Source organism: Thalia democratica, chromosome 6 (genome assembly GCF_965202585.1).
Source record: "Thalia democratica chromosome 6, ktThaDemo2.hap1.1, whole genome shotgun sequence".
Taxonomy (NCBI): Eukaryota; Metazoa; Chordata; class Thaliacea; order Salpida; family Salpidae; genus Thalia; species Thalia democratica.
In genome coordinates, this window is record NC_139170.1 from 21,396,912 (window position 1) to 21,422,603 (window position 25,692).

General features: G+C 24.8%; 1 protein-coding gene across 2 annotated transcripts in view; it reads left to right on the plus strand.

Moving 5' to 3' along the window:
• The window catches only part of LOC145837748 (rotatin-like), a 40,070-nt gene extending 15,866 nt beyond the window's left edge, over positions 1-24,204 (plus strand). Inside the window, exons 19-40 of one of the 2 annotated variants that reach the window (XM_082945185.1) lie at positions 1,472-1,674; positions 2,169-2,370; positions 2,435-2,680; positions 3,203-3,328; positions 3,434-3,709; positions 4,229-4,345; positions 5,135-5,384; positions 5,581-5,648; positions 8,199-8,247; positions 8,368-8,518; positions 9,225-9,496; positions 10,163-10,306; positions 10,682-10,834; positions 11,084-11,269; positions 11,769-11,930; positions 14,399-14,508; positions 15,172-15,268; positions 16,762-16,955; positions 18,161-18,314; positions 20,614-20,736; positions 20,802-20,905; positions 24,030-24,204. In XM_082945185.1, the coding sequence (XP_082801311.1) occupies positions 1,472-1,674; positions 2,169-2,370; positions 2,435-2,680; positions 3,203-3,328; positions 3,434-3,709; positions 4,229-4,345; positions 5,135-5,384; positions 5,581-5,648; positions 8,199-8,247; positions 8,368-8,518; positions 9,225-9,496; positions 10,163-10,306; positions 10,682-10,834; positions 11,084-11,269; positions 11,769-11,930; positions 14,399-14,508; positions 15,172-15,268; positions 16,762-16,955; positions 18,161-18,314; positions 20,614-20,736; positions 20,802-20,905; positions 24,030-24,173 (3,531 nt within the window). In that variant the 3' untranslated portion in view covers positions 24,174-24,204. Of the gene's footprint in view, positions 1-1,471; positions 1,675-2,168; positions 2,371-2,434; positions 2,681-3,202; positions 3,329-3,433; positions 3,710-4,228; positions 4,346-5,134; positions 5,385-5,580; positions 5,649-8,198; positions 8,248-8,367; positions 8,519-9,224; positions 9,497-10,162; positions 10,307-10,681; positions 10,835-11,083; positions 11,270-11,768; positions 11,931-14,398; positions 14,509-15,171; positions 15,269-16,761; positions 16,956-18,160; positions 18,315-20,613; positions 20,737-20,801; positions 20,906-24,029 lie in introns of those variants that run through there. The other variant, XM_082945186.1, reaches the window with a different exon arrangement.
• The last annotated feature ends 1,488 nt before the right edge of the window (positions 24,205-25,692 follow it).

Consider the following 25,692-nt stretch of genomic DNA (forward strand, 5'->3'; position numbering starts at 1 on the left):
GTTCCTTATAGAAAACGAAAATTAAAACCGCGAAAAAAACTATTTTACTAAAAATCTCCCTTCTCCTTCATTTTTAAACAATTAATTTTTACATAAGTCCATTACTCGTATTTGAATCTTTTCATAGCACGAACTTTTCAACATTGAAAAATTAAAAAAAAATATTAAAAAACCACTTATTTTTATTTTTTTATTTAATTTTTTATATTTTTTAACATCAAAAATATTAAAACATTCTAAGTCTTTTAAACTTTACAAGCATTGTTTAATAAAAATGTTAGATTTCTATCTCAAAAAATGAAGAAAATAGAATTTTTGTAAATTTAAAAAATTATCCGAAAATATACAATGAAAAATTTGTAATCCATACATTTGTATCAAAAACTTTTACAAAAAGTACAGCCATCTCAAAATTAATTCAAAAATTTTAAATTCAATAAAAATCGGCTTGTAGTTTATACTTAAATTCATATAAAAGCCAATGTTAGTTTTTGTTAAAGAAGTATGTTGGACACGGCCTTAATTAACTTTTGAGATATAGTCAATTGTTTATAAAATTTCCGATACAAACGTATGAATGAGAAGTTTTCATTGCTGATTATCTCTTAATTAAAATAAAATTATTAAAGATCTATCTTCTACTTCATCTTTTATTCATTTCAGGAAAGGTTCCTTGCATCAAAAAAGTCCTATTTGTAACGTTAAAAAATTCAAAATTTAGTAACTTTATTAACAACAAAATAACTTATCTTTAATTTTTTAGGCTTTAGGAAAAAAATATTTTATTCTTAATACTGAAGAAAATCTACAACAGGATTGCTTTTTATTAAGTTAAGATTAAACTTAAAACGTTTGAGAACGATTGCTCAAAAGATGTAGAAAACATATATACTTTAATGAAATAGTTTTTTTTTTGCCTTTTTACCTACGGTCCTTCCATAAATAGCCTATTGAAGTCTCCGAATTTTTACCTTCATATCTCAAAAACTAATTAAAATGTTACAAACGGTATAAAGCAACTGCTAACTAAGTTAAAGATTTTAAAATAATATCAACATACAAAAAAGTTAATTTATGTTTAGCTTAAAATGCTTTTGGTCGATAACCAGTTAAAATTTTATTCTCGTGACTACCATAATTCATATAAAGTTGATACTTATTTTTTAATAGTTTACTTTGTAAAGATTGTTTTGCACAATGAGCTCGTCAGTACAAATAAATATGAAAAACACATACATTGAAGTCATGTATAAGGTAATATTAGTAAACTTAAACAATAATAAAAAAAATAATAAAAATGTCGACTATATAAATTTTTATTTAAGTTAAAATAAATTATAAACAACTGTTATAGTAGTCAAATCGAGTAAACTGATCACATTAAAAATCTCAGTAAACCATCAGATAAATCTACGAACAAATGAAAATGAAAAAATAAAACAGTACAAATAGATACTACAAAACTAAACAGATAGCGCCTACGTGTTATGAAGATGAGCATTTGTTGACGAATATAACTTCTCTTCTTGATGAAATATTTGGTATTATTGAATCATCATTAGATATTTTTTCAAATATCATAATTACGTCCTCAGGTTTTCAAAATAAGCAACTAGTCAGTGATGAATTTCTTATGTGGGCAACAAAACTTCTTTTAATAAATCCTAGTACAAGGTGCATTACTTTGTTTAAAGCTTTTTATTAAGAATTAAAAATAATAGTGAATCTAGTCGTACAAAATACATTTTCAATGTAAGTCTTATAAAAAGAATACAATTTAATTCTTGTAACAATTTAAAGCTGCACCAATCGAACTATCAGAATGATAGAAATTTAAATGTCAGTCATAAATCTAAAAGTATCCACTACAAAAAAACAGCATAAGGCTATTATTTTTTTTTAAACGAATGATGTCTGCAACTAAATTTTTGTAGAATATAAAGTTCATTGTCAATAAGAGCTTTAAAATTAGATAATTGTTTCTGATAACTTTTTAGAAAGTCTAAATGGTGTGTGCAATTGTTTTATATTTAAAAAAACTTTAACTACGAAAACTAATATAATTTACGTTTTCTTTATTAACCATTTTCAGAAAATTTTTATTAAGAAAAATAAATAAGACATTTCATACTGGGTGTTGTGTTTTTACATTACATGTTTTCATTTAGATGTTCAAAACCTTTAACTGGCTCTTCAGTTGGAAATCCTCTTTTTTACATGCTTGAGTCTTACGAATTCGTTCCCTCCACTAAAAGCTTTGAAGTAGGGGTTACTCCACAGCAGACAAGACGAAGGCTTTGTGAAAAAATTCTTCGCTTGTTTTCAAGACTTTCTCGCTTCCTATATAGGTCAACCTGTGTCGAATTCAAGGTTAGTTTTCGGCTTGGCCAGTTAAAATTTGATAATTATAAGTTAATAACGTAAATGTTTACAGGTTTTTGAGCAATTCCATTACGAGCTTCGTAAAGCTGCTTTTGTACGACTTGAGTTCATTCAAGATCCCCAGTATTATGATATTTCATCGGTAGAGGTAGCTCTTGCAAGCTTAGTACATTTCACTGCAAACCGCGTAAAAGTTCATGAAGAAGAATCTGAAATAGATTCCTCAAACTTAAATTTATTCAGCTCAGATGATCGCGACATTATGTTAATGAAGAAAATACTAAATACGTTGATTGAGGTTAATGAAAAATTATTTTGTTAGAGAGTATTCAACACTTACTAGAAAATAAGTTTTTTTATTTATTTATTTGTTAAATTTTAGGTCAGTTTTTGTTCACTTTTTTATGTTGAATGGGTGAGTCTAATAATTAAATTTTCATATATTAAGTTTAAGTGGTAGTTATAAAAATTGTTCAAGTGTAAAACTTTATGTAAAAAAGTTTTTAACTGTATAAATTGGTACCTGTAATAGATTGTTTTTAGTAAGGTATTTTTATTTTTGTAAAAACTAATAAAGTGTTTAATTAGTTTCTACGTTTCTGACCAGTAAAAAGTGTGAAAAATATATTGAGATGTATATAATGTCAAACTTATATTTTAAAACTAAGATACAGATTGAAATTCTAGACAAAAGCTTGTACAATTTTTCACTACTGCTTTATGCTTAATAATTTGTATGTGCGTTTTGGTTTTGTACGATTAGTTCTAAAATTAAAAAGTTATATACTTAAGTTTATTACTTAAATAATATAAAAAACAGATGATATCGACTTTTGATTATGGCAGTGTTAGTAGTAATATGTCTTACATGGGAAAAGGTGTCACTAGATGTGCAGCTCAATGTATTTTGCACATAACAAGAGAGCTTGCTTCGTTTAACTTTCCCGTGAGTTTTATAAGTTAAATCTTAACCTATAAGATAACTATCAATATATTTTGCCATAATTGTTTTAATAAAAGGGTTTTATTTGTAATTTTTTTATTACAACAGAATTGGCCTAAACATCTTGAGAGAGAATCTAAAACTTCATCGAGTTCAGGAAGAAATCACCAGCCGCGCTTGTCAAGCACCCAACGCAGTTGTTATGGCGACAACTGTATCACAGGTCAATTGTCTCTAGATTGGCTGGCACAGTTGTGGTCAGCTAGAGATCCTAGGATTCGCGTTTCAGGAGTCGGTATCGCATGTATAGTTTCCCGGTGTCAGTATGGCGCTGCTTCGCTTGTAAAGTCCTTTCAGCATATATCAGGAGGAATTTGGGAAATGGTGAAATAATTTACTAAAACATTTCACTAAATAGTTAATGAAATATTTAAATATAATTTAATGTTAACAATAATGAATTAGTGTTTTATTGATTTAATGTTTTTTTTTCTAACCATATATATAAAAAGTAGACTAAGTTATGTTTATTTTAATTAATGTTGACTTCATAATAGTTATACCAAAACTAAATAAAGTAATTTGTATTTACCTTGCTCAAAAATCAACTAAATAGTTAAGTTGGAATAAATTTTCACTATCTTTTTTTTAGGATATTTTTTTTACTAAACTGTTTTAGTGAAAAAAAAAATTGCATTAATTTTCATGAGGAAATTTTTCTTTTGCTTCAGCATATTTATTATAAATTTCCTACTTGAAAACTTAACTTAATAAAAAAAAAGAATTTAATCCCGTAAAAAACTAATTTTTTAAAAAATACTTTATATTCAAAAAATTAAGGATAAACTTGTGAATAATTTATTATTTCTACAAAAAAGTATTATCTTATTTAATAAAAAATAGGCTCTTGCTGTATATTTGGATCATTCTGAGTGTGCTGCAGTAAGATCACAAGCATGTCAAATAATCAATAATCTGATGTGTCATCCTTTCGGTGGTAAACAAAAATCTTCAACACAAGTTAGTGCAATAATAGTTTTTATTTGTAAGACACTATTAAAATAACAATTAAATTAAGATATGCAAATTTAATTAAAACTGAAAGTTTTGCTCTAACTTCTATTTATAAAACTAGAAGCGGCTTCTGAAGCAAAATTAATCTTTATTAAGTTTAACTTTAAGGTGTTTCAAAATAGTCAACTTAAGATTCACTCGAAAAAAAAAAAGATAACACGTTTTATAGTTTACCTCATATGTTTTAGGTAACATTTTGAATTTCACGACAACGCTTTTAGACATAATATTAATGTATACTTTTCGTCTAAGTATTTTTTATTAGGTTTGAGAGTTAATAACTAGTCGTCACAACTTAAGACTTATAGCTAATTAATAAAAGGTCAAAGTTAGAAGTTATGAATCAGGATTTAAAGTTTATGGACTAAATATTAGGGTAGAGTGAAAAATGTTACAAACAAAAGTTTATAAAGTTAGTTAGATGTTATGGTTTAATACGCATAGAATTATGTTATGGTTTATGAGCTTAAAAAAGATGTCCTGTGCAAATGTACCACCTTTTTAAAGGTCTTATGTATAAGTTATGAAACTTGTTGAACTGTAAACTATGTTGTAACTAAGTTACCCGTGCAAAAGTTTTTTTTTATTTTTGTTACCGAAGCTATACTTAGTTTGAATTTGAAATTAATCTACTCATTATTTTATAAAAAGCTGTATATATTTAATATTTTTCAAAATTACTTTAAAACTTACTTATATGTAATTATTAATTCCTTGCAAAACACTAATGTAAAGGGTCCAATCATCAAATGTATTAACGAAGATAAAAGCGAACTTGGTCAGTCTCTACATGGCCTTCCAGCACTCGTGTACCTTCTGTCTAGTTCGCACATCATAAATCACATTGCTCTTATTTTGACGTCATACCATGCCCATTCGTGCGTACGCTCGCCTGGTGCTTTGCAGCGCTTTATTTCAAAAGTTGTTTCAAGAGTTGACAAGGATCGAGGTGGAAGTAACACCGGAGTTGAAATATCAACAATCGGTAAATGAGTTATCTGTTTTTAAAGTTGCCTTGTTTCAAAAAAAAAACAGGTTTGTTTTTATCTTACTTGTTTTTTACAACGTAAGGACATATTGGTCTACCTTCTCCACCAATTTAAACTGAAATTTCATAATTAATTAAAAAAAGTAGTCGTAAATGCTTAAGCTAACTTTGATACAAGATCTTAATTTTAAAGGTTCGAAATCAAATGAGAGTCTAAATGGTTCATCTGAAATTAATGCAAGTATATCCCCGGTAGGCCAAGTAAGTTAAAGAATGTTTTTTAATTAACAATTTATAGTTTGTTATTACTTTGTTTGATAATGACATTTCTCTGATCGTTAAAACTAAACAATTTTTCGAAGTCTATAAAGGTTTCAAGGTTAATTAATAAAAAATGCAAATAAAAATGTGTACAGTATTTAAATTATTTTTTATGTAAAATATTTCTTTTAATAAAATAACATCTTGTAAACAACAATATATGATGTTTACATAACTTTAACTATACAGGATATATTATATAAATAATGTATATAGATTTAGTACAAATTACAGACTTTTTCCTTGTATAGCTTTTTCAGCGTTTAAATGCTTTTTTGAGCAAGGTTTTTATTCAATAAAAACCAAATTATAAGCATGCGTACTAAATTGTATAAAAATTGTATTGTATAAAATTGGGTGTTACAGTTTCAATAAAAACCTTGTTGAAGAAAGTGTATTACCCGTCGAAAAACCTGTACGACGTACAAGTTAATTTTCTGAACTAAATATATAAAATACACCTACTTAAAGTGGAGAGCCTCTTTTACCATCCACGGAATTCACAAAGCAAACATATATATTGTAGTTTACAGTTAGTGCAGTTTAGTTTTATTACATTACAAACTAGCTTCGTTAGTTTGAAAACATCATACTACTATTACTTTGCTTGTGACAGATTTAAAACGAAATGCAGCAAATTATCAATTAATAAACTTAACTAAATATAAGTAATTCAAAATTAATTAAAAAAATAGTTTGATTTTATGTTTTAATTTTACTTAAGATATATATGAATATTAATGTTAACGGTGTATTGTAATTTAGAATATTTTTAAAACTAATTATTTAATTTTATTTCAAGAAAATTACTGCTTTTATTACTGCAAATTTATCTAAACTAACTACGTTTCTCTGTGCTATAACAAGCAGTTCTAGGTGCCAGTGCTTCTATTTTCGTAGAAAAAAATCGTTTAATATAGCTAAATTATCCGCTTTTTAAATATATTTAAATAAGCTCTTTAAATTACGGTAAATTGAGCAATATTTTTATTTAAGATAAATTACTATAAGAAAATTACTGCAAAAAATATTAGTCTTAAAATCTCAGTTTAAAAAATTTCACTTTAGAACAGGGTTCGCCAAAGTGTGACCTGCGAGCATGTTTTCATTTTAAATCGGATGCGGCCCATAAAAGGTAAAACTGCGGTCCGCGAAAGAAAATTTTGACTTGATATTCTGAGGTTTGAAGTATAAAGCGAAAAAAAAAGACTTAGTATTATTTACAGGAAATTCGAGACTAACAACAGATATTTAAAACAGTAAAAAAAAACTACAACTGCGGTCCGCAAATATTTTTATTTTCTAATTCTAGCCTGCGACCACCAAACACCTGTTACCCACTGCTTTAAAATGAACTTTGCATACACAAAATAATGTTATGTTAAAATGTTTCCGTCAAAATTGTTTATGTTACGTCATGCTTTTATAAGCAAATTGTTTACTATACTTCTGCTTTTTGTACCTTAGTTAAAGTTGGAAAATAAGTGTAATTCAATAAATTTTTAACTGAATATGATGTTTGACAAATAACATATTAATGTGAAATGTAATGAAATTAAATTAAGCTTACTGAATATTATAACTTGTAAAGTATATTATAAGGGTCATAATGTTTGCTAATAAAAGATCTAAACTAAACAACTTCGTTGAAATATAATAATTTAGAAATAATTGAAGTTTATCTTAACTAACTACGTTTCTCTGTTCTATAACAAGCACAGTTCTAGGTGCCAGTACTTCTATTTTCGTTTAAAAAAATCCAAAACATAAATTATCCGCTGTTATTTTAAAAATAAGTTCAGTAGTTATTAAACTGTTTTAAAGCATACTACAAATAAACTTAGTTTAAGTAGCATTTATTTTAGGGGTAGTTAAATTTTTCTAGTCGACGGACCGAATTTGCCAGTAAAAAATCTTTCGCGTCTGGCCAGACTTTTGAAAATAAGTGTAAGTAGGTCGCGTCGTTTTGAATAGTATAAAATTTGAAATAAGTCTTTTAGTAAAATTGCATCTAAAAATCACTTTATAAGCGCTACTGTGTACTTAAAAAGAAATAAAGATCATACTTCAAAAAAAATGTTATTACTTTTTTTTTGTATCTGCACAAGATGCTTTTATGTTGAAAAAATAAGTCACGAGCCAAAGATTTATGTTGGCGGGTCGGATCTCCGGATCGTGGGCCGTATGTTGCCCTTCCTAATTTATTGCATTCTGAAAGCTTTTTATAATGTTGTACATTAAAATACTTAAAATCATAGTACAATTTTTTACCTATTTTTTTTTCACTTGATAATCTTTAGAAACTTCGTTGAACTGTTTATTGCAAATTGACAGTGAAACGCCGCTAGTCAAATAAAGTGAATAAGTACTTGAAACATTTTTTTAAATAATTTTCGACGGATCTTCCTTGTCTGGATCTCTAGTATAAAACCTCATAACTCATTACCTTTGAACTCTTTTTTTTTTACTATAAATATTTTATTTTTTCAGAGAAATGATTTAATCAAGAACGGTTCTGAGCAACACTTTAAACGTACTGGTTAGTTATACATGCTGTTAACCAAAAAAAATAGTTTACATTAAAACAATAAAGATATTTTATCAATAATTTATACAAAATAGAAACTAAAAAATTATTTAATAAAATTTTTCAAAACAGATGACGAAATGCTAATGAACTCATGGAGGTCACTTGCAACTCCAGAACTTGTTTCATCAACGTGTCACTTTTTAGTCAGCTGTATAACTAAAGCACCAACTAACACAATAACTGCAATGCTAGAAGCTGATTTGTTGTACTATTTCACAAAGTAACTTTCAATTATAACATTTTTATAAAATTGTAAGTAATGATAAGTATAAAGTTTTTGAAATAAGTTATTTTATAGTTAATTTTCAAAAACTAACACTTTTATTTTTCTATTTGAAAATAAATATTTTTTTTTGTAAGAGGTCATTGGTGAAAAATAGTATGCTGGTTAAAAACTTAAGCAAACAAAATGTTATAGACTTCAAGGCTAGCAGAATAGTTTCTTCATAAGTATCACACCAAGGAATTAATTTTTTACAGATTAAATCAAGATAGCGCTTTTATGTACATCAAATGTGTTTAAGTTTAACAATAAACTTAAGTCAAGTGTCTTGTGAGCTAAATATAAAATTTATGTATTTTTAATATTTAATAACATTTTTAATTGTAATATTTTTTATTTTCTTCCACCAAACAAAAACAAATTTATGGCAAGCCAGTTTTGAAAAAGTTTTTTAATCTTACAAGTTTTAAGGTTGCTAATTTAAAAGTTTGCATTCTTTACGAGTAACAAATTTAGTAAAGTTTGTTTCATCTATTTTTGTTTTTAATTTTTTTTTTAGCTAAAACTGTTTTCACTAAACACTTAAGCAAATCTCTTGATTAAAATAATTCGTAAATTTTGAATAATTTATAAAAAAATAAAAAAAAGTTAATTAAAAAAAGCATTGTTTATAAATTTTCAATTATTTGTTTAAATACTTCAGTTTAACGGACCAATCGCGTGTTCAATGCTTACTAAAAAAATTGACAAAACGAGAAGATATCAGTGACCAATCAGAAGTGCCATCTATTGAGTTGGTCAAGCGAAACAGAAGATGCTCGTTGCTAAGTGATTTGGTTAAAATGCAAGCAAGTGTGTTGCAACTTTTATATTCCTGCTTGAAAGAACAGAGAGAGAGTGTGGCAGTGCAAATGATTGATGTCAAAGAATCTTATATTGACAAACTGTCTTCTTTTTTTACACTTGCAATTAGTGGTTAGCTTTTAAATTTAGTACTTTGTTGGATTCATCTTTGTAATAAAAAATAATATCTCGCTCACTTGCTTTATAACTGTTAAAGTTGAGTTTAGCTTTTTTATGTATGTACTATTATAGAAATGTATGCATGTCCTTTTTACAAGTATCAATCGTTTAAAGAGTTGTCAGGTTTTCAAGACTAACATATTTTTTAATTCTAAGAAATTTAAAACCGCCACAAGTTTGTATATGTGTCATTTATTTAAGTAGTAATTAAAAAAAAGCTTTTTAAGGTTAATTTTTAAGGTTGGAACTTATAATTATAGCTAATCCACAAAATTAAACTGTTATGTTAAGATTGATATATATGATGATATATTTTTTTTTAATTTCTATTTGAAAAAATATTTTAACAACTGATGATCTCTTACAGTTTACTACAAGAGTGAAACATTGTATTTTTTCTGATAATCTCTTCAATAAAATCTAAATACAAATTTAATTTGAACTTTTTAATGCTAGTTGGTGTAATACAAAAATGTTCAAAACTTATGAAGTTATAAAAGACAATTTTATATAGAATTAGATACTGCATTAATGAATTAAAGTGTTTATAAAATAGAAACAAAGTGAACTTTTAAACTAATGATATTAACATAATGTTGACTGAGTTTTTCTTAACAGTTAAAAAAATTAAAAAACTTGAAAAAATTGCAAGTTCCTGTGATGCAATAGTTTTCAATATATTTACTGAACTGATGACTTACTGCCTGCAAAGTAAAGTTTTTAACATTCAAGTTTTTCATAGAAACTGGAAGCAAATATACGGTAAATATAAGCTTTTCTATTAAGTTGTACCCGAAATATAAACAAACTAGTCAAAAAACCTAAACATCTGGACTGTTACTGAATTGTATTAATACAAACTATTACAAACTAGTAATCATTACGTTTTTTTTATTAAAAAGTTATATAAGTTTTAAGTGTTTAAATGTACTATTGCAATTGTACACACACTGACGAAAATTGTAAAAATAAGTTAGTGTTAGAAAGTATATTAATTTGTAATAAAGCAACTTTTTTTTTGTGTTTTCTGTTATAACTATAAAAGCTGCACTTTATATTGCATTAGTAGAAATATATTTTCGGCGGAAGGATTTAAGTTTAGTGTGGTATATAAACTATTGACAATTATGTTTTTAGTTGGAGTTAAGCGATGTTTACAAGATACCAAGGATATTAAGAAACAGTTATCATGTGTAAAGTTTCTCTTAATGTTTTTCCAAGTTGAACACATGCGCACACAGATGATCAAAGGTAGAAAAGAGAGCTTACGATGGATGTATGATTTACTAGGTATTTAGAAAATCAACATACTTGTTTAAATAAATTATATTTATAATTTTTAATGGTGTTTACATTTTAAATAACTGTATTTATTATTTTCTATAGAACTGCATTGAAAGTATTTTTTTTTTTTTTTTTTGATAGTCGTGGTTTAAAATTGCGATTATTTAAGATGAAACTTCAAAATTGAGGATAAAGAACAGATATAATATAAAACACAAAATAAGCTTCTAATTTATTCAGTTTTGCCTTTTTTAGGTGATACTACTACTGAGGAGCATTTAAAAACTATGACGTTATCAATGATGTCACACTTGGAACGGCTGGTGATTCATCCGTCATCAATTGTTAGTGGTGAAAGTAATGTTTTGATGGTTTCATGCGCTGGAGGGCTTCAAAACTTGTTTGCTTGCTCTTATTACTCCACTAAAGTGGCTGTTAGAGGTTTGTTATAATACTAACCTAAATAAGTCAGTTTAAAAGTGTTCCGAATTGATTTAATAATTTTTTTGTTTGTTTAGCTAAAGCGTTGATGAATAAAAAAAAACTACCACGAATATTAAGCATGTATCTTTTAGCAGTTGATGTAAAATAATGATAATTAAGTAAAAATAAAACACAGGCATTAAATATATAGTTAATTACATTTAAAACTAATGTAAAATTAAAAACATATTAAATACATTTAATTAAAAAAATTATTCATTTTACAAAACTATTTAAATTTTTTTTAATAAAGTTACTTTTGACAGAAAAACTTTACAAAGTTTTATAATATAGTTGGACAAAAAAACTTATACCATAAAACATAAAACAAAAACAGCACCTAGTAGCTGATTGTTAAGTTTACAAACCAAGTTTTTAATTAAACCTTACCGCTAAACCCAATTTATTAAATATTCAAATCAAATATTTTAGTTTATTTATTTTTTGTTTGTTTTAGAGGGTTTCATCAAGTCGACTTGTGATTTGATAGAAGAGGTGAACAGCAAACTTGTTCTGATACACACAACTAAGCCTTTTGCTTTAACATCACAATACTCTAAAATGATTATTACCAATTCTTCTTCATCAATTCAGTTAAAACAAGCTGCAGTGTTGGAAGGTTTTATTTTATTTTCAATCTTCTTTTTTATATAAAAAATAACTTCTAATTTTTTGAATGTTAAATTAAAATTTTTTGACATAATTTATATGATTATCTACCAAAAATTAGTTTTGGAAATTAAAAACACTCTTAACCTTTAAAAAATCCTAGAGAAGCATTTAAAAACATTTAAATAATAAAAAGTTTTCTTCAATGTTCCAATTTTATAAACATCCTATTTAAATTTAAAAAAATTAGTTGAAAAAAATCAAAAAAAAGGCTTTTAGGTAATTTTTTTTTACACTTTTAAATAAACTTTCAAAGTTATAAAAATTTAAAGTTGCTAAAATTTCAAAAGCCATATAAACATAAAGTTAACTTGATAGCAAAAGTTTTAAAAAGCGATGTTAGTTTTTTAGAGACTTTCATTTATCCTTCATTAATTATGCAGTGTTAACTATTCAATTTTTATTTTGCTTTAAATAACCTGTTTTTAAACAATATGTTAAAGAACTGAATATTAAACTTTAAGATACTATGTTGTATACTTTTCCGTTTTTGTTAACACTAGTTAAATGTATATAGTTTGATTTTATTTACTGTTTTGTTAATAAGAAGTATGATAAAACGCATTTTTTTCAAATGTAAAAGTGGAAGACAATATTCTTTTGATATATTTGTATTCAGCTAATTAATTATATTTGTTTCCTTTTGATGAAGCAAATTTAATAAAAAATACAGGTAAATATTTTATTATTATTTATAAGTAATTTAACATTCCGTTGAAAAACTTAATGGTTATCTTAGTTTTAAAGGTTCCATTGTTGTATAAAGATGATAAATAAATCAAAATCTTGTAATATATAACTTTGTATTTTGTAAAAAAGGCTTGTACAATTTCAGTACTAACAAAAGGGTTTAATATAGGTATTTAAAAGTTAAAGAATAAACTGGTACTAGTTTTTAGCTATTGATGATAAAGAAAATCGTTTTATATAAGATATATACTATTGTAGGAAGGTTTTACTTTGTTATTACTTTTAAGGCACCATTTATAAAATAAAATACATAAGAAGAATTTCTGATTCTTTTTATAATAGTTTTTTATAAAAAATAGATTTAGACATAAAATTTATACATCCTTATAAAGTGTAAAGTAATAATATGGTTTAAAAAATTAATTTATGAATAAAAGAATTATAAAATAATTTAATGGTATTATGACGTATAAAAATAAGATTTAAGCTAATACAGAGTTTAACTTGGATATTTTAGACAAAAGTTTAGAAAATATATTAATTAGTAAATTGTTAATATTGTTGTTTGCCATTTGGTGTTATTTGAGTATTTAACTCAGACCTTTATTTTCTTACTATTATCGATTTTAGGCTTGAAACTCATTTTTCTTTCTTGTTTTAGAAATATAAAGTTTTGTACAATGTCTGAAGTTTGGCAGTGTGTGCAATTAAACAGGTGATCAAATATTACGCTGTTTTTGTCTGTTCCATTGTTGTCTGCAATCCTTCAGTAAACTTGTCTCTATGTCTCTCTTATGTATGAAATTATCTGAGATGCAGAGCAAGTGTATCTACAATGACATAACGTCAAATATTTCCGAGCATTTTCTTTTATTGCTGAAGTAGTAGACACTTTTTTGGTCTTGTAGGCCGTTTCGATTACAATGTTGTGTCTTTGAAAATATATGATATACGTTTTTTGAATCGTAATGAACAATTACCAATGTAAACTGTTGTAAAATAAGAAGAATTTTAATTTCTATGTTATCTTAATTTTTTAAGTTAATCTTTCGGTTTTGTTTAAGTGTTAAATTCTCGATTTTATGAATTTCAAAGAATTTTTTATTTTTGAACTGTTTTTTTGGATATTGGTTTTTAAAAACAATTTACTTATCAGTATATTTTTGTTTAGCTTTTTATTTTTATTTTAACCTACTTAAATTTTGTATTTGTTTAAACTTTATTTGTATACCGTATAATACTTCAAACTTAATTTAAAACATAGTAAGTAATTTTTAGAACGATTTTATCACCTCATAAGGACATATAGTTTTTTGTGTCGAATGCTTTGTCCAAAGTAAAAAAAATAAAATTAAGTGAAAATGAGTAGTTTCTCCTTTAACATTTCTTGATGCAAATAGCGTCTTAAATAAAAAATATTATTATCAGAGAAATGGCGTACTTAATTAGGTTGAAACATTTATTTAACCAAGTTATACGGAATAGATAAATTATTAAGAATTACATTACATCTTTATAGACTTAAGCATTATGTTAATACAAGAATTTGTTGTTTTCACTTTTTCTTGAAAAAATACTAAGTTAAATAAGTATTTAAAACAATATAATATGCTTCGATACATAAAGCTTTATTTTATGAAGCAATAGTAATTTCAAGTAAAATGGTCTGCACTTAGAATTTAATAAATTTAAGTTTCTGTCTAATTTTTTAAACCGTTTAATTTTTAGATACCGTTTTTTCAACTCAACCTCTTTTGTCACTCATAAAAGTTTTAACAAACTTGTTGAGCAGAGAAAAAGAGTACAGATTGCAAGCTTGTGATGCTGGACTTGGATTTGTTAGTTTTTTTTTTTGGAAGAAAGTGTTGGTTGCATGTTTTTTTTTTTAAATTTTGTAGGAATCTTTTTATCTTAAAGTATTGAGGTTTTGTATAAGGTGTTTTAATTTATTTTATAGGGATGTTTTTAAAGTTTGGTAACATTGTTTTTTTTAATAGTATTTTACTTTAATCATAAGCTAGTAATAGCAAATATGCTTTTCTTTTAGTTATTAAGCATACAGAAACACTTTAAAAGTTTGCCTAGTTTTCTATATAAAAGTGTATTGTTCGAAAATAAGTTATTGTTTTAACAACATACCTTAAAAATTTAAGAACTCTGAAACGGCGTTTATATTTATTTTTAAGTCAATACTTGCAGTTAAAAATAAATTATTTACTTTAAGTATAAATGTTGTTTATAGAAATAATAACTCATCCTTTATTTTAGTTTATAGCATAAAATTATAAAACATTTTAATAAAAACAATTAAACTAAAGTTCTTCTCGCCACCCTCATCAGCTTTTTTAACCACGATATTAAACACTGATGAGTGTGGCGAAAAGTTCTTCTGTTTTGATTATTTGTGTTTAACAAGGTAGTTTCAAATTTTTATTATGTACATAATTTGTAATTTGTATTATATTAGTCAATTTTGGTAATTTTATATTAAAATTTTAAAGGTACTTTATAAGCTGTGGAAAACAAGTCTTTTATCAACTGAGCTTAGAATGTTTTTGATGAAATTCATCCTAAACTTCACAGCACATTGTGAAAAAGGTTGCTCAAAAATAAAACATGTATAAGTTTAACTATGCTTAACTAGTTTACTTGAATTAAAGTCTATTTTCATTTTTTTCATTTTTATTTGGTCTTTTATTCAATATTTTCCAAGTATCCGAAAAATATTTGCACAATATGTATATTTTAAAGAAAAAGTTTAACATTAATAGATCAAGTTTTTGTTATCATATTTAGTCTACCACATAACTACCCTATGTCTAGGTTTAGTTGAATATATTTTAATTTTTTTTGTAATATCGATTATTTTTTTTATCCTTTCTATTTATAAATAAATGTAATCAGTTTAATCTTTCTGTTGTTTTCCCATAAAGTTTACAAATGTGTAGAAATATCTTTAAAATAAAACCAAAATTTTCTATCTAAATTGATTAAATATGAAAAAGCTACAAACTTTAATGCACCTATAACTAATTATTATCAAAAACTACACCTCTTTTTTTCTTTATCTTAAAATGAATACAATGTTTAATTTTTAATAATGTAGAACAGTTTTTAAACTACATTAAAGACATTGATAAGGTACGTGCTTGCGTAAGGTATGCATAAATCTTGAAAATGAAAAAATATAAGTTTTTTTGAAAAAAAAACATGATATTTAATGTTACAAACGAAATTCATGAACAAAAGTACATTCTTAAAGTGATTAATCCAAATGCAACCCAATTACTTTTTGAAAAATCTAGTAACTGCAAAATAGACCGTGTATTTGTTTTAGTTAGTAGATATCAATTGTTATTCGGTATGAAAAGGTTAAGTTTGTCTCAAAACGGTACGCAAAGTACGTATATCACACAAAGTACGCACTTATGTCTTGGATCGAACCTTATTGATTTCCTTTTCCACTGTAGTAAAAAAGTTCAATGTTGACAGTTTTGTAAACTGTGGTAGTTAAAACTTTTTTAAATGTTTAAAATGTGAACTTAGAACTGACATAAAAAGTTTAATGGATTTTTGTTATAAATTGTTGGTTTGTTTAAGTGAATTATGTCTTAAAAATATACTGTTCCGCTGTGAATAAAAAACAGTAAAGAAAAGTATATGTTTAGATTGTTTTTGTTCTTATTTATAGTAAAGCAATATTTGACAACTTAGTTTTATTTAAATTCTTAAGTTTATGATTTTTAACTATTAAAAGCAAAAGATATCGCATTGTAATTTACTTTTGCTAACAAACATATACTAAGTTTATGTTAGTATTGTAATAAGGTCTGAAAGATAATAATTAGTTCAGTTTTAAACTAGTTTAAGAAACACAAAAAATTTTAAGTTTTGTTTGTAAAACTCACACTGTTTACGTTATGAAGCAAAAAAAAACAGGTAATAACATTAATTTTTAAAAACTATCAATTGTTTTTTTTTCTTTTTAATTGATATTCGAATGTTTTAATAACACATAAACTTAATTTCTCTGTTGTAACTGTGCGGTATGATTATAGAAAACTTTTTATTAAATAAAATCAAAAACACAGCATGCACATCTTTATCGGTTGTGTTACAAGCTGGAACACAAAGTCCTTGTTTGATGAGTCTTCTTGTAGATTGCTGTAAAAACGTGCATGTTAAGATCGTACAAGCAAAAAGTGATTTCAAAATGCTGAACACTTGTTTTCAATTAATGAATAACATCTCAGTATCTACTGAATGCAGAAATATCATTTGGAAGGTGAACTTATATTAAAAAAGTTGTAGACATGTCAGATTAATTATGTTTAAAAATAAGGTTCGTAGAACACATATTTATTTTATGTTAAAATTTTAACAGTTTTATCTTAAAAAAGCTGTGTAATAATTTTTTGTTTATTTTGTACAACTTTTCTAAAAAAATACAATTTTAAGGCCACGACCTTGTTTAATTTTCTAAAGTCTGTTTAATTAATTGATTATGCTACAGCTTTTTGTGTAACATTTTATTCTATATAAATTTATATAACACCTACAAAGACTTATGTTTATAAGCTTAATTAAGTAAATAATTGAAATTTAATTAATGTATACTTTTAAAATTAAGAAAATAAGACTAACAAAGTTGTAGCAAATTACTTCGAATTTATCTATTTTTGGTTTTGTACACGATTTAATATAATTAATTTTGAAAATGATGTTTTACACGTAAATTTTTTTAAACTTATTTTAAAAGTTTTATCAATAAAAATTTTTATATACTAATTTCCGGTGCAAAATATTAAAAAAAATAAAAAACAAAGTTTATTGTAACGAATTTTCAATTAAACCTCGTCAGTAAAATTTTCTTAGTAAATTAAATTAAACTTAGTACATTATAAACCAGAAGTAAGCAAACTGTGACCCGCCGGTATAATCAGAAATATGTGGCCTGCGACGTTTTTTTAGCTAGAAAACAATTAAATTAATTATTTTAATGAATAATACTTTAAATTTGCTCTTAATTTAGTTTTGAATAAACAGTCAAAAATATTTAAAGTTAATTTCACTAAAAATTTGTATCAAAATTTGAATTTATTTTCTAATAAAAGTTTTAAAACTACTGTTGCCTTAGAAAGACTTTTTCTAGTTAATTTGGTCAGTCTCTTGAAAAATTCTGCCGACTCTTGTTTAAAGAAACATTTTTGTTTAAACAATCAAAGTTATGTAGTATTTTAATAAACTTAGCTTAACAATAACTTTTAAAGCAAGTTATTTTTCTTCAAAGACAGCTCTGTAAATTGTATTTAATATAGTTTCTGGTATTAAAAATACTAACTAATCATTAGTTTTATCAATTATATGCTTTCATATCTAAAAAAATTATTAACCAAAATTTTATGCAAAACACAATTAAAAAACTAAATAAAATTACAAAAAAAAAAGTTTTTCTTGTTTAATTTTAATAGTTTTTAATTTTTTTAACAGGCAAATTTGATGGATTTGTTTCCAGCAGTAGCTGACAAGGTTCAGTGTTCAAAACGGAGCAAGTATAACGTTGTACTTCTCATAAACTGGCTTAAATTTATTCTGTGTTTATCAGCACATTCTGATGGTCAACAAAATATCCTTAAAATTAAAGGTATTTTTAAGACGTTTTACAAACAGTACTTACAATTTTTTGTTTTACCTACGGATTATGTTATAATGAATTTAGATATATAAAATATTATTAAAAAGAATATAAAAGTTTGGATTAGATTAAGTAAAAGTAAATACGACAAAAAACGTTGACTATTAATAAATTTTATAATTATTAGAGAACACGTTTTTTTTTTAACAATAAAACATTCCTTCTAGATAATAAAACATTTTAGCTTTAAACAAAAGTAATATAAAAATAGTTTCCCAAAAACTTTAAGATATGTGTGATATTTTTTGATAAAAATATGCAGATAAAAATAATTTAGAATGTTCTAATTTCAAAGAATGTGTTTAAAATAAAACAAAAGTTTGTAACATACAGATTAAAAAAAAAAGTAAATAACAATTCTTTCATCAGTGTCTACAGTTTAATGTTAAATAAATTTTGATTTTTTCATTTCAAAAGAATAACATTTAAAAATTATAACCTTAAATCTTTACGATAAGTATGAAATACTGGAGACTTTCATTGAGTTGAAAACTTCAAGAAAACATTTAGCATGCTAGTTTTATTTCGGTTTTTTTTTTTTGTTCATTAAAAGTTTAGTTATAGTTTAATTTAGATTCTTTAATTTTTAAAAATAGCTTTAGGATATAAGAATATGAATTTAACAACTTTTATTTACATTTCTTACAAAAAAATATTTAACGAAAAAGTAACGAATATTCACAGCAAAACAGTTTCGTTTTGTTTTAAAATTCCATAAAGTTGCATGTTTAAGTTTATATCTTAAATTTTAAATGTTTTTGATTTATATTTAAATTTCTGAATTTTTTTAATTAGTCAGATTCTTTTTTAGGCAGTATTGTATTTTTTTTTTATTCAACGAATAAGGTCCTATCAATCCTTTTCTGACATTAGCTTGTTTGTAACTTGTGTCTGATTTGGTTTCTGAAAAGTCTTAAATAACGGGTTCTTGATAATAACGTTTTAGGTGCAGTGTTGTCATCTTAAGTTTTTGCTCATGTTTTTATATTTTTGTTTAGTTGTATGGTATCTTTTTCTGCTGAAGTTTATATAGTTTCTTTGCCAAATTACCTTAGTTTGCTGCAGGGATAGTTTTATTTTCATCAATAATAACAGCTTTTCTATATTGCTGTTAAAGGCTCTAAAACATACGGTTTCTGTTTTTATCGCATCTTTTTTGTTGATGTTTTTATTGGTCGAACATTATAGCTGTTCTTTGGCTTATGTAACGATTAATGAAACCGTAACTCTTGCAAACATAAACCACATCACTTGTCTAATTCTCAAAATTCTTATTTGATTTCTTATGTGACTGGTGCTATTTTCTTACTGTTTGAGACAATTTGATTGTATAAGATACTTTGATGAATTAAATTTGATGACATGGTGTTTTTATATTTTGTAAAACGAATTTAATATATATGCAAAATAGATGAAATCTATCGTTCTTCCCAAATTTTTTAGATACGTAGAATCTAAAAAATAAAAACTCAAGTGTAACTTAAAGTTCTTCGAACTGAGTTGTTTTATATATATGCTGGATACAACTCAGTGTTAATGTAAATGCAAAGCTTAGCCGCTTTCAAAAAACTAATGTTTGATTTGTATACCAATCAGACAATGTTTTTCTTCATCTTTATGTACAGACGTATTTGTAGTTCATTCAATAATTAATATCCTGTTTAAAAATCTAAAGTATTTTTTTTCCTACTAGAATTAATTATAACATTATTACATATCTTATTAGGTGTTATAATATTTATGTATTTATACAAAAGATAAACATTTATAAGTTAACAAACTGTTGTTGTACTTTTACTTCTGAAAACCTTTGTTTTATACGTATTATATCCTGAAAATACGTTAGTTGAAAAAATTACAAGTTACAAACAAGTTAACAAAAATGCTTTTTAAATGTTTCTTTATTTGTTTTAACTTTGTAATATTTTTAAGTAGCTTATATTTTTCTAACCTTAGAGTTAATTCGTCTATTAATCTTATGATATCGGTAAATAGATAGTTTTAAATTATAAGCTTTAATTTGTTTTTTTTTTACAATAAATGCCAGTTTTATTTCAAGTTTAACTTAATGTCTTCTTTTATTTTTATAAAAATTTTATAGATTTTACTAATTAACTAATGATCTCGTTTGAATTATTTCGAACGAGTGAAAATTGTTTAGACAAAAGAAAATTAAAATATAAAATGAAACAAAAATGCTATCAAAGTTATTATGTTATGTATTTAAACATCTTATAAAATTTTGCAGACATTCTATTAGTTTTGTTGGAACTACATAAGTCTAATATATTTAAAAGTGGATACTACGTTATTAAAATAATCAGAAATTTATGCTTCCATCAGCCAAGTAAACCTAGAATTAGTTATTCAAGTTAGTTTTTTCCTATATGGTAAAACACAGGTTTTTTTTTCTATTGTTATTTTATTGTTTTACAGGTCCTATAGTATCACTTTTAGTTGCCAGTTTAGAAAATAATGAAAACCAAATCCATTTAATCTCTGCGTCAGCATTGTTATCTTTAGTACATAAAAACCAAAAAGTGAGTGATTTTACGTTAGTGGAAAGTTTTTAAAAAACTACAAACTAATTTGTTATAAATTTTACCATTCCACTTTATGATATATTTTGTCTAATACTTCAAATATTAAAAACAAACTTCTCTTGTCATAATCAACAGGTCAGTTTACTAACTATTATAAATAGTTGTTAAGTGTAACTTAAATTTTATCTATAAATGATTTTAAACTAAATTTTAATTTTTTTTATTTACTTATTATGTACAATTAAAAAATTTTTTTTATAATTATATTAAATTTTATGCTTTTATAACATTTGTTTAAATACAAAAGTATCTATCAGTAGTTTTTTTTATCTTAAAAAAGATCAAAATACAAAAATTTATAAAAAGACTTCCTACTAAAAAAAATTAGCTAACAATGAAATTTAACAAAACTTTATTAAAAACTTTATTTTTTTAACGTGCAATCATTGGCTATGAATAAAAAAATGTAAATATAATTTTAATATAGTATTCGTTTTTAATGGTTATACTAAATTAAAAAAAAATCAAATTTATTATTGTAGACAAATACAAATTATTACATACTTTACATATACTTTGTACCAAATGATCATAAATATATCTTGTTGTAGAGCCAATTATATCAGGGTGGCCGAAAAACCTGGAGTTTACCAACTTAAGCAAAAAAAAATCTGAAAAAACCTTAAGTTTTGTACAAAATTTATGAAAAAATCTGGAATTTTGTAAAAATACCTGGTACTTTTTAAAATTTATTTTTTGCACTTTTGGTATACTAAAAATTGTAATTTTTTTCATTGCTAGACTTAAGTTATTAGTCAAATTTCTACTTTAATAATGAAATCAACAAAAACATTGGCAAACTTTGTTATTACCTAATGAGGACGAAACCGGTCTCAGTCTACTAAAGGCTTGTAGTCTGATGATCGAATTGGAATGATCAACCCTTTTGTTAAAATTAATTAATGAAACTACTTTTTTACTGGCATTTCCATTGTTTTGAATGTTATGTAAAATCAATCAACAAGAACCTATTTCTGACTGATGCAATTTGATAGAGTTTAGCTTGAGAGAAAACTAAGAGCTATAGAATACTAAGATCAAGCGCAAAATAAGAGCAGATCCAAATAAAAATGTCTGATTAAATGTTTTATACTCAATGTATTTATAACAGCTATAATAAATTTTAAATTTTAAGTTGTAAGTCATTAGTTGTGCCTAGTTTATTTAAAATTGCTCTAATAAGTATCATTTAGCTAAGTTAAATGTTCTTATTTAATTATGTTTAATAGTTAGGATGTAGACTTTGATAAAACTGTACAAGATTTTAAAATTTAAGTAATCTAATATCTATGTGTGGTTATAAAAGTTTATTAAGTTTTTTGTCGCCTTTTTTTAATTAAATTTATTTTTTAGCTTTATTTCATCTATACGTTATACATTTTAAAATTTCTTGTTTTTTTTTTAAACTCTATTAGTTAAGCAATAAACTGTAAGTTTACAAAGTTTACATCATAACTTTATAAAAGATAAAACTAGAATTAATTTTCATGTTTAACAAAATTTTTAAATAATTTAAAATTATATTTTTTAGAGTTATATTAGATTAATTCTTTACAAAAACTGGTCAAAAAAAGATGTACTTTCAAAAACCCGAAACAAATTTTGAAAACCTTGAAGAAATTTTGAAAGCCTGGAGAAAATTTGCCAAAAATATTAGGCCACCCTGTTGTATACATATACTTATCAAAATGCATGTAAAATTTTCGAAACTAGTTTAGAGTTTATTTTATTTTATAAATATTATAATTTTTAATTTAGACTAGGGTCGGCAAACTGTGGCCCGTGATATACTTCCTAGCTAAAGACATTAATTTTAATAACAACAAAAAATAAGTTTACGCGTTAAAAGCGTACAATTAGGCTTTTAATTTAATAACCAGTAATTACTAATCCTTATTTTATCCAATTCGGTTCGAAATAAAGTATTTTTTATATTGCAGTTTTTTAAGTAGCCCGCGAAAGATGTTTTTATACGTGAACAACTTTTTCTTTAAAAATTGTTCCATTTCTGTAAAAGGCTGCCGACCCCTGATCTGAATAAAATTCATAAAACAAAATTAATCAATTTCAAAATTGTTTAGGAGTAATTCTATCTTAAATAAAATCAATTTATTTATTATTATAATAGTTCAGTAAGCTAAAACGAAAGAGTTAGAAAGATAAGTTTTTGAAATTTCAAAAGTTGTTGTCAACAAAATTCACTAAAATAGACACGTGATGATATGTGTACATAGGAGAGATTATAATTCAAAAAACTTCATAGTTTTTATTTTTATTTTTTTATTAAATTTATAGAAAACTAATCCTTTTCTAGATTATTAGCATAACGGATAATCGTATAGAAATAAAAAAATATATATTCGATTAAAGCAATCTTTTAATACTTTTTACATGTCATAAAAGAACAATTTAATTGTCTCTTACCGCCCTACCATACATATCTATACCGGACATAGATTGAACAATTTTGCAGCTAAACAACTTTCTAAAAAATAGCTTTTGATTTATGCTTTTGGTTTAAAATTGTGTTTCTTTTAGTTAAATAAATTGAAATCAAAAAGGCAGTTTTTATCTAATTCAGCGTTGAAGATTTGTTTAAGTTACGTACCTGATATAAATGACTGCCATAAATGATTTTACAGTTTTTTTTATAAAACAAAAACACACTTTAAGTTTTAAAAGAAATTGTAATGTATCTAACGAACGATTAGTAAATAAAAAATTTAAAAAAAATAATTATACCAACAAATTAGGGGTTTTGCTTTTATTGTAAAGAGGTTTCTTCATAAATTCAAGGTTAAATTAAAGAGATTTATTATAAATAATATATTTTGAAAATATTTTACTAGATAGTTTTTTTTTGTGCTCTAATTTTTGATTTTTTTCGACTAGATAAACCTGATTAATAATAGGTAGTTGATGATTACTAAATTTTATAAAAAAATAGTTTTGTAAAAAATCCTAGCGTGTAACGAATAAATGATCGCTATGGATTCGATTTTATTAACTCTATTTTTATTGAGTTTGAAACCTAACTTTGTAGTGCTAAAAATATTTTCAGGCAAAAGTTCATCTGAAAGGAGCCAATATAATAAAATCTATTCAAGCTTGTATGTCCAGATTAACAGTTAAAGAAGACCGAAGTGGTAAAAAATATCCGGAGATTCGAAGTAACTTAGAAAACTTAATTGTTAATATACAATAGTGTACTCACCATATGGCTATCATAAAATCACTGTGTCCATTTTTTTTCTTAACGTTGTACTTATTAGCTGCTTTTGATATCGTTTAAAAATTATGGTTTTCTATAATAAAAGTTTTTAGTTGGCAAAAGTTGTTTTTTTTTTTTGAATTCCTTGAAGCTTTTGTAGTTGTAGTAGTAGTTGTTAAGTTTGAGCTAGTAGATACTTGATAAAAATATACAGAAATAATATAGAATAGTTTATCTCTAGTTTTTCTAAATATTTTCTTCTTTCATATTTTAACATAAATCATTTTAAAACTAATGCTGACTTACATATAAGCAAAAATTACTTAACGCATTAGAACCCGAACGGGTAAACACATTCTGCTTTCCAATTATTTTAGGTATTTAATGTTTTATCTTTTAAGTGATTTATAAAATTGAAAAATAGTTATTTATTTATCATAGACTTCGGGGTATTGTTTAAGTTTTTGGTTGTTTTAGTATCTCTTTAGTTCTGAAGAGTTTTATTAAAGAATGAAGGTCTTTAAGAATCCTAAGTAAATTATTTATTGTACAAGAGAAATAATAAAGATTTAAGCTAACAATTTTAACTGTAGAACTTTTTCAAATTTAATTTATTTAAAAATAAAAACTTATTATAATGGAACAACTGAATTGAAACTACGAATTTTTTAAACTAACATGTAAAGTATATTTCGTATGAAAAAAAGTTATAATCATATGAATAAAAAACATGTCTGTGCAAAAGTTTTCACCGTACTTGTGGTGATAATGTGCTAAAATTTTCCATCTACATGTGGTAAATCAAAGATGAAGGTAGATACAGTAAAACCTTAGTTTCAATCTTTACAAAATTACAGTTTTTTCCTAATCATTAATAATTTAAAAAGGTAAGAAAATGTTAATTATAAATAAATTTTTGTGATTAACAGTAACATTCCTGCCGTTTTTTATCTATATTTTAGATGGTATTGTAGTTAGAAGGACAACTTGTTTATTGTTGACTTTAGCAGTCATCAATTAGTCAGTGAATAAGAATAAATCAATATTTCTTTTTATAGATGTTATTTGAAAAAGTATCTGATGAATATTTGATGTTTAATCTTTAAACGAATATTATTACTGAAAAAATTACTAATTAATTAGTTTAATTAAAATCAGTTTAGACTTAGTAACTCGTTTCACATAAAAAACACTTTGTCTTAGCGTCGTTAATAAAAAACTGATACAACAAAATACATACAACTGAAAATTTTTTTTTGTACATGTAGTCAAGGACACTTATGTTATTCATTTAACAAAAATTAAATATTGTTCAACGAACAGAAGAAATAATAATGAAAGAAGACTGGTTAGAGTAGAATGCAAACTAAACTTATGCGAAATTCCTTTTAAAAATTCCATAATATCACCATTAACATCAATGCTCGACACTAAATTTAAAGTTTGTTCATCTGTTTGTCTGTACTTTTTTTTTGGCTGCACTCTTAACCCATGGTATAGTGTGCCTGACACT